Source organism: Ictidomys tridecemlineatus, chromosome 3 (genome assembly GCF_052094955.1).
Source record: "Ictidomys tridecemlineatus isolate mIctTri1 chromosome 3, mIctTri1.hap1, whole genome shotgun sequence".
NCBI lineage: Eukaryota > Metazoa > Chordata > Mammalia > Rodentia > Sciuridae > Ictidomys > Ictidomys tridecemlineatus.
The window spans coordinates 106832608-106842505 of record NC_135479.1 but is presented as its reverse complement, the minus strand read 5'-3'; the positions used below and the strand labels follow the sequence as shown (position 1 = coordinate 106842505).

Genomic DNA, 9898 nt, shown 5'->3' with positions numbered 1-9898 from the left:
GTCAACTGTTTTAATAAATTATCAATTGTTTAAAAAAAAAGAAAGAAAAGGGGGGTAACAAATTTTGGGGGGGGGGGTGATGTTAGAATTGTTCTCCATTTTGATACATAATCGGTTTTAAAATTCAGTCCTGCACATCAAAGAGCAAACTTCAGTATCTATAAATTGAAATGAATTTTTTTAAAATCAAGTGAAAATTAACAAATCTTATATGAGATTGAAAATCCTTGGGGCTAGGGTTGTGGCTTAGCAGTAGAGCACTCATCTAGCACGTGCAAGGCCCTGGGTTCCTCAGCACCACGTAAAAATAAATAAATAAAGGTATTGTGTCCAACTACTTCTAAAAAAATATTAAAAAAAAAATCCTAGCATCCACACTCCTATGAAGCTCTTCCTTATGAAAGAAATCCAGCTAATAACCCAAGGAGATTTGGGTACATCTGGACTAATTAAAAGCACATGTCCCCTAATATAATGAATTGAGAATTTGGCATGACTTCTGGAGTAGTCCTGCCAAAGGGCATAACCTGAATCTAATCATGAGAAAACACGAGACAAAGCCAAATTGAGGCCATTCTATAAAATAACTGGTGTGAACTCTTTAAAAATGTCATTTCCATAAAACATACACTTAGGAACTGGTCCAGATTAAAGTAGACAAAAGAGGTGTGTGAATCTAATATAATGTACAATCTCAAATTTTTTTTTATAAATACCTTATTGGGACAAAACCTCCATATAGTTTCCTGATTAGATAACAATATTGAATCAATGTTAATTTTCTGATTCTAAACATTGCATTGTGATTACAGGATTCCTTGTTTTTAGAGAAGGTAGCACTGAAATACTTAAGGTAAAGAAGCATCATGTCTGTATGTTACCTTTTGATTTTTGTGATGCAGGGAACTGAATTCAGGGCCTTGTACATGCCAGGTAGGGTTCTAACTCTGAGCTACACCCAACCTGTATCTTACTCTAAATGGTTAATAAGTAAAAAATAATTAGTAAGAAGGGAAAAGAAAGTAAATGAGGTAAAATTTAGCACATCTGGATAAAAAGTATTTAAAAATTCTTTGTAGTATTTTTTAAAATACTATTTTTTTAATATTTTTTGTAGTCACAGTTGGACACAATAACTTTATTTATTTATATGTGGTGCTGAGGATCGAACCCAGGGACTTGAACATGCAAGGCGAGCCCTCTACCGCTGAGCCATATCCCCAGCCACCTTTGTAGTATTTTTGTAACTTATGTCTAAGTATGAAGTTATGGAAAAATTGTTTTAAAAAGTAAATGTTCATTGGGCTAGAAGTAACAGGCCAAGCAAGCTAGAAATAATAAAGCAAATAATCTAAATATGGAATCAACATAAACACATTTATTCTCTTTCTCTACTCCCTCTCCTCTCTCCCCCTCTGCCTCTCCTCTTCTCTCTCTCCGTCTCTTCCCTTCTCTTCTGCGACTGACCACTATGGTCCTGCTAATAAAATCTTGGACAGGTAAACGGTTGTTTTGGCTTGTTGAGTTTACAGAGCTTTTCCATCGTCCTTTACAGTATTAAAAAAAAAAAAAAAAAAAAACACAAACACATTTACTAACATTAAGACTCTAGTGATAACTTCTGGCACTGACACAGTACTAATCAGGGAGGCATGTCCCATCACTCTGATTTCCTGTGTTCTGTTGTGGCAAGGAATCAGCTTGACATTGTTACAAGTCTCAATTACATAGGCAACTCTTGGCTACAATCTCTTTCCTTGCTCATCAGTGACTTGACTATAACACAGGAGCTTCAAGTACAGGTCTGGCTACACTAAGATAATGATCATACTGACTTATAAATTAGTCATATTTATAAATGTTACAAATTAGCCTCTTATGCATTTGATTAATAATAGCCTTCTTAAACCATGTCAATTCTGAGATATTTCTAAATATCTTGAATATGAGAACCATACTCTAAAATGGTAAAATTTATCAAGGTTGCTTAACTCTGGGTAGGGTCTTGAATGATAACTTTTTTTCATATTCTTTTCCCTAATCACAGTCTCTTCCAACTAGCAGGTTTCAATACTCATAAAGATAAAACATCAAAAATAAATAAAATTGGCCAGGTTTGGTGGTACACACCTATAATTTCAGTGACTCAGGTAGCTGAGGCATGAGGATTACAACTTTGAGGCCAGCCTGGGCAAGTTAATGAGGTTCTATTTCAAAATAAAAATAAAAAGGGCTAAGGTATAGCTCAGTGGTAGAGCACCCTCGAGTTCAACCTCAGTACCAAAATAAATAAATAAGACTACTTGGTATGGCACATACCTATAATTCTAGCTACTCAGAAGGTTAAGGGAGAAGGATCACAAGTTCAAAGCCAGTCTGGGCAACTTAGCAAGATCTTGTTACAGAATAAAATTTTTTAAAAAGTGGGGAAGGCTATAGCTCAGTGGTAGAGCACTTGCTTAACATGTTTGAGGACCTGGGTTCATTCTTCAGTTCTGCAAATAAATAAATAAATAAGACTAAATAAAGTTAGATATTAAATTTTTCACTGGGAAAATAACATATGACAAGTACTTGAATAACACAACAATTCCACTTTGGAAAAATGCATGATACTCTTTCATGTAAATATGACAATAACCATTTCAAGGACACAAAATAGGGAGGGCTATTTTTATTTTTATGCTTTTTAACATCTTGACATAGAAGAAAGAAATTGTTGAGGCCATGCTCAACTATAAAGACAAGCCATCCCTACTAGTCTATCACCAAAAATAGCATATGCCTTTTACATGTACAACTGAATATGCAGACAGAAAAGGAACCAATTAGAAAGTTCAGGCTTTCATTCATAACTTCAAAATTGGGAATTCGATCTTAAAAAAGGAAAGATTCCATTCAGCACTCGCTCAATCTCTTTATTTAATGGAAAGCATATAATTAATGAAGTAGCACTTAGTTTGGTATAGTTAGTAAGATCTTGCTGCTACAGAAATAGAATTGTAATACTAAAATTCAAGCCAAGTCTCTTTCTTCAGCATGTGTAATGCATTCTACATTCAAATCTGATACACGGTTTTAAAGCATGTACTTCATTTGTATTATTTTACCATCTACATGCTGGAATCTAATATTGTTTTTGATAGTGATGTGTTCAATGATAGAAATTTACAGAGAAAATTCTTTGAAGTAATAGAAAGACATTTTATGACATAAACAGACTACTACCCTAAGCTACTGGCCCAAGCAAAAAAAAAGAACAAATTGCTCTTTAAATAACCACTCCATATGTGCTACAAAGATGTAAACATTTTCTATATATTTCTTTATATTACAGTAAAAGTTAATGTTTAAAAACTTCTGCAGGACTGCAAATATAACTCAGTGGCTAAGTGCCTGCTTAGCAAACAAGTGCCAAGTTTCAGGTCTGATCCCCAGCACCACACAAAAAAAGCTTTTGAAAATGTTAATTTTATGAAGAAATTTAAAAAAGGTTAACTTCCCTTTTGAGTGTCCAGTGACAAAACAATCCCAATTTCCCTTCACTAAGGACATAAAAATGATCTGAAGTGAATCAAAATGCTTAAAAAGTTCATGTTAAAAATGACCTTCCAGGATTGGGTTGTGGCTCAGTGATAGAGCGCTTGCCTTGCACATGTGAGACACTGGGTTCAATCCTCAGCACCACATAAAAATAAATAAACAAAATAAAGATATTGTGTCCATCTACAACTAAAATATATATATATATATATATTTAAATTTTTTTAAATGACCTTCCATATGCTCATAAAATCATCAACATAAAAAGAATGTGAAAGCTGTTTTATACTTGAATATTTAATTAACATCTAAGGAATCAAAACATTTGAGCTTTTAAATCTAGCACTATATATAAAAATAGTATAGTAGCTTATATTTTAAAAGAGCAAAGTGATAAAACTGCACACATAAATTGCCCAAGTATCAGCAACAATTATATCCTTCTGAATCTTTTATTATCTAGAACTTCAAAATTATCAATCCTTTTTAGTGCTTAGAGTAAACAATCAAAATAGTTATATTTATTCAGATTTAAAACTAAATTTCTCCATATGGAAGCACAGAAGCAATACATAGAAAAGGTCATTTTGTTCCAACTTCTTGAGCCCAGAGATGTACAGTCTATAATATAATCTCATTATGTCATCATTGATGCACCTTCTTCACCAGTGGCATCTTGGGAAATATGAAGATCTTCAAGCATCTCAGCCAAACTAATTCGAGGTGCTCCTTCATCATCTGTGTCACTCTCCACAGGTATAGTTGAATCTAAGAAAAAAATAAAAAGGATTTCAAATAAATACAAATATAAATTTCTGCCCCTACCATTAATATTATTATCTAACTATATGGTATTAGAAGTTCTTGTATTTTACCTAGGGCTGGCATTCAAATATTCACTGAATGAATGGACTGAATAAATATATAAATAAATTTCTACCAGTAAAGAAGCTATCATGCTAGGAAAAAAAAATGATATTAAATGTAGTATAGCAAACAATGTAGTAAGTTTTACTATTCTATAAGTAATTTCATCTTAAAAGTTTGACAACAGTAGTTTAAAAAATTTACAATAAAAGTAACGTATAAGGATCAAAGTTTAAGATCCCAAAATATTCTTCCTGATAAAATATATGATTTCAACACTCCTAAAACACCAACCTCTATAGATGTTGACATTTTTTCTAATTGCCTCATCTTCTTCAAGATCTTCAAGGAAATCTTGGTATTGCCTATAGGATAAAAAAAAAAAAATTAAATATTTCACTTTCACCAAGAAAAGTATGAAGTTCTCTTCATTTTCAGCACTGCAAGGTAATGTGCTCTACATATTACCATCTTTCAAAAAAAAGTCAAATATGGATGCCAATTCAATACTAATAGGCTGAAAACATTTCTTTCAAAATTACATGATTAAAAAAAAAAAAAACAGTTGAGTACAAAGGTAAGGTTAAATATAAAGCAATGAGAAGATATCCCTCTCCCAAAAAGTTTTATGGCCAAGTTGAAATACACTTTCACTTTACAGATGAAGCAATGAAACCATACTTACAGAATCTAATTGCCATGTTGTACATTTATGCATATTATAACTGTGAGATTATATTTCAGAAATACTGCTGTTTCCTAATTCACATTTCGTAAGTTTTACATAAACTCTTCATTTCACCATCATTAAGACCACTTTGAGTCATACAAAAATCTTTTTTAGAATACATTATCTTGTTTCTGGTTGTTTTGGAAATAACATTTGATCTCAAAAAGCTGTTTTCTTTTTAATCTCAGATCGTAAGTACTCATCTGCTATTTGTGATATCCTTGTTATTTATTATATTTTGACTTTTGAACTCAATTATTTACATCAACACTATAATTACAAGGTAATAACTCAAGAAATAATTATTAATCTGTATTACATTCTCTTAAATTTATTCCATCAATACCTTGATAGAAATCTTAATACTGAGTGCAAGGATCAACTAACTGTGTGATGCCTATTTCTTTACAATATAAAAATCAATTTATTCTAAGGATTTTCTCTGAGACAACATTTAAGGTTAAAAGAAAAGTGGGACCTTTCATCATCTGTATCCATGTTTTCTCTATCTCTTGCAAGTTCTTTCAGTTTCCAGTTTCTACGACGCTGACGTTTGGTACGGTCATAGCTTTTCTTGATTAATACCTATAACAGAAATATCTGTAAAGTTATAAACCATAAGAGCTACAGTCGGACAACAAAAATCCAATAAAGTTAAAATATGAAAGTTTATAGGAATGCCAGGGAAGCCTTCAAACTAGACAGTGGTTAAGAGAAAGGTAGGGACCAAGAGGCATTGTCAGGGGAACTTTTGTAACTTTTCTCCATGTATTTATGGGAGAATACATCTGCGTACTATTTACTAAGTGAAATTTTCTAGAGACTGATATAAAATTTTTATCACCAAAAATCTATAGTTTTTTTTTTAACTTGAACTTCAATTTTCAGCTATGATTCATATGAATCATCTTGAAATATCATAGGCACTTTTTATTTCTTCTATTCCCACTTACAGAACTTACACAACAGGATATCTTAGAAAACATTAATGCTGTGAAATTAATAGGTGAAAATAATTTTATAAAATACAAATCTTATAATACCTTCATGATTTCCTCTTATGACCTTGTTAGAAATATCCTACTGTGTTACATCCAAATCATCCTTCTATTTCCTAATTTCATTAGTGACTTAAAATACAATTGGGTGACAGTGGTAGATGTAGGAAGGAGGGTATCTTTCTTTTACTATGACTTTATTTTGGCCATAGCTAAAGAAATCAATGTTTATTTTTCAAAAGATAAGCAACTAGGAGATAGGGTCTTTCACACCAATTTCATTAACTGTTGTTCATTATTCTTAATCATGTTTGAACTTAACAGACTTTCACAATAGTTTTTATCAGAGAACTGATAATATGATTATTTTCAACTGCAATTACATTTTACAGTTGGCCAAATCAAACCTAAACTCTAACTCTAAATGTCTTCTTACCTGGACAATATACATGAAATATACTAAACTTGGGTAAGAGAAAACATAAGTAAACTCTAAAGATCATCGTTTCTAGCTACAAACTTATTTTTGCGCTATAGATAAGTACCAAGTATTTTGACAGAGAATAAAATTTTATTTTAAACAGTTAACAACAAAGAAATCAAATCTTGAATTTACCCCACTAAGAAAAATGATTTAAAATGAATATTTCTGCTTTTATGCCTTAAGTATACTTTAAAAGAAATCTCTAAGTTGATTTGTTATTTTCAAAAGTGTGAACTCATGCAGCTCTTTCATAAGAATTACAAGAGTCCTCTTTAACACAGGAAAAAAAGAAAAAAAATATCTAAAGCCTTACCACATCTGGAACTCTCTCTGAGTTCATTTTGTTGACATGCTCATCATTTAAATTACAGTTGGCCAAATCAAACCTGAAATCCAAACAAGGAAAAACTTGCTATTTCCCTTTGTATGTAAATTTTTTTATTTTAGGGATATCACTTAAAACTTTCTCTGAAGTCAAACATTTAAAGTTTTTCACTTTAAAGCTTTGCGATTTACTATACAGTGAACACATTTCTTCACATTCCAGAAAAGAAGTACCTGACTTTCACATATTATCCATTATTGTATACCTTACTGTATGCTTTTGTTAAAGACAAAACACAGACATATGTCCATCTAACTTTAGGATTCGGTAGAAATGAATAAAACAAAATAAAAATATCCCCCATTCTCCAGTGAAAGGAAATGAAACCCTCAGAGTAAAAGCAATGTTTAAAGCACACTGATTAGCTTTGAGAAAGGATTGTTCCATTTGCAGATATGGCTACCATTTCTTAAAAGTAAAATATTGAGGAGAGCATGTGCACAATAAAAAACTACCCACTCCCCAAAAAAGCTGCAAATATGAATTGAACTATATACATTCAGGAGTCAATTACCAAAATCTTAGAACAAATGACTTTTTTAGATGATGGCCAAAACACAACAGCTACAAGCTTCTGTCCAATTCCAGAGTTTAATTTAGATACATATAAAAAAAAAAAAAAAGCTATTAAGGCTCCAAAAAACTCTTAAAAAATCTTTTTGGAATGGGCAACTTTAGTGTTTTTCTATTGGCACCCAAAGAAAATCTCTAATGCTAATTGGCAGTTTAAAATATTATAAAATAATACAAACCCCAAAACCAGGTCTCCAGGATTTAGAAGGTGTCCCAAATGAGTACGACAAAAATACTGCTTATCTGTATTCATTTCAGATGTTTTCTGTACCCAGACTTCACCAAGGGTATGCTTAATAGGAAAGAAAATGTATTTTTCAATAATCTGAACATAACTCAAGAAGTATCTCATAGAAAAATTAAATACCAAATTGATTTTTAGTTTTTTAGTTTTCATTTTAAAGATTTTTTTCCAGATCTCTGAAACACTGTCAATAATTAATAAATTACTGAATAATGAGTATCAAAAAAGACTCAGAAGGCAATCATACGAACAAATAATTGATTTTTGTTACAAGTTTAAGGCTCTTATAAAACATTAAAATCTCCTCTGAAAAATACATAAAGACTTTTTGAAAGAATTGTTTCTCACAAGAAGATTGGGCATACAGACTGGGAAAATAAAATAAAGGCAGGAGAATCTTAAAGCAAGAACATATTCTAAGCAAACACTTCTTTTACACAAAACTTCAAAAAGAAAAACAGTGTTCAAACAAAACAATCTTGAATGAAATCCTAGTAGTGTATCCCTATAGAATCCAGACCTTCAAATTAATTTTGGGGTATTACACTAGTTCACAGTGTAATTTTTAAAAAACTATTTGTTGCAGAAACAATATCCTGCTTAAATTTGAAAGTTTAAAGTAGAAAACTGTTCATTCACTTTCACTTTCCAACATAAGATTTTACAAGCACTTTTAACTGACATTTTAAACTTCAAGACTGAATTAAACATAGTCCATGCCAACCATTTACTAACACAGATAAACCAAGTAAAGTGGATTATTAACAACAACAACAAAAAAACTAAAAATCAATAGTAAAATTAAAGAAACTTAAAGAGATGAAAAGAGGATGCTGTAGAAGGAAGAAACTGAAATAAAATACAGGTCTCAGGTATGGAAAGAACAGACAAAAAAAGGGAATTACCAGAGAGACTAAGTTCTATTTAACAGGATTCACTTTCTAGTTCTTATATTGCTCCTAATTAAAACAGACTTAAGAACTGTTCTACTTAAATGCATTTTTGAAAACCAAGAAAACATACTATCTGGTTTTTCTATATTATATATGAAAAGTTAGCTCTTAACTATATTATTTTTAAATAAATATATAGAAAGTATTCTGTCTTCTATTTTCAGTGATTTTTTTCCCCAAAATAATCAGAAATTATTTTTGTCTCAAAAAGCAATATTAACTCAAAGGAAATGAGCATCCTTGGAAACCAGACTGGAAGCCGGGTGTGGTAGCGCACGTATGCCACCCTAGCAGCTCGGGAGGCTGAGGCAGGGAGGCTGAGGCAGGAGGATAGCAAATTCAAAGCCAGCCTCAGCAAAAGCAAGGCACTAAGGAATTCAGTGAGACCCTGTCTCTAAATAAAATATAAAACAGGGCTGGGGATGTGCCTCAATCGTCGAGTGCCCCTTAGTTCAATCCCTGGTACCCCTTCCCCACCCCTGCAAAAAAAGAATCTAGATTAGAGGTATCTAAATACTATATACACACTAAAAGAAATCTGACTTTTATCCTTGAAAAACTTATTTCAGATATGGGTTAAGTATCATACAATGTGATTTTAGAACACCTGGATGCTGTTTTGTGCTTTCACAGAAAGCAATGCATTTAGACTAAGAAAGCCATCTCAAAAAAACATAGGAACCATTCTGAAGGGGCTCTCACTGCCTAAATTTAGGGCAATCTAAATATTTTAAAAGAAAAAATAGACCTGTGAGGGATGGAGGAGAAAAAAATATAGTAAATACATATAACTTCATAAGATCATGATAATCATAGAGAAAGAGACACTTTCAGGCGAGCGTGCTACCGCTTGAGCCACATCCCCAGCCCAGAGAAAGAGACACTTTCAAATAAAGAAATAAGTCTAAACATATTTTCACCACTGAAAGAGAACCAGACTATCTCCTTATTCTGAAAATGTCAAGAGAAAGAATTAAGAATTAGTGCAGAAGAAAAACATTTCAGGAAACCAAATAGCCTTGAGATAATGGAGAGCTCTTCCTTAATAAAGAATGTTGGGGCTGGGGATGTGGCTCAAGCAGTAGCACGCTAGCCTGGCATGCATGCGGCCCGGGTTCAAT

General features: G+C 32.1%; 1 protein-coding gene across 5 annotated transcripts in view; it reads right to left on the bottom strand.

Annotated features, from left to right (window-relative positions):
* Window positions 1-2659: 2659 nt before the first annotated feature.
* The window catches only part of Nmd3 (NMD3 ribosome export adaptor), a 28151-nt gene continuing 20912 nt past the window's right edge, over window positions 2660-9898 (bottom strand). For all 5 annotated transcript variants that reach the window (XM_005338296.5, XM_078043595.1, XM_040270026.2 and 2 more), the window contains 5 exons: window positions 7760-7872; window positions 6936-7008; window positions 5619-5725; window positions 4705-4775; window positions 2660-4311 (listed from right to left, as the gene is read on the bottom strand). In XM_005338296.5, the coding sequence (XP_005338353.1) occupies window positions 4181-4311; window positions 4705-4775; window positions 5619-5725; window positions 6936-7008; window positions 7760-7872 (495 nt within the window). In that variant the 3' untranslated portion in view covers window positions 2660-4180. The remainder of the gene's footprint in view (window positions 4312-4704; window positions 4776-5618; window positions 5726-6935; window positions 7009-7759; window positions 7873-9898) is intronic.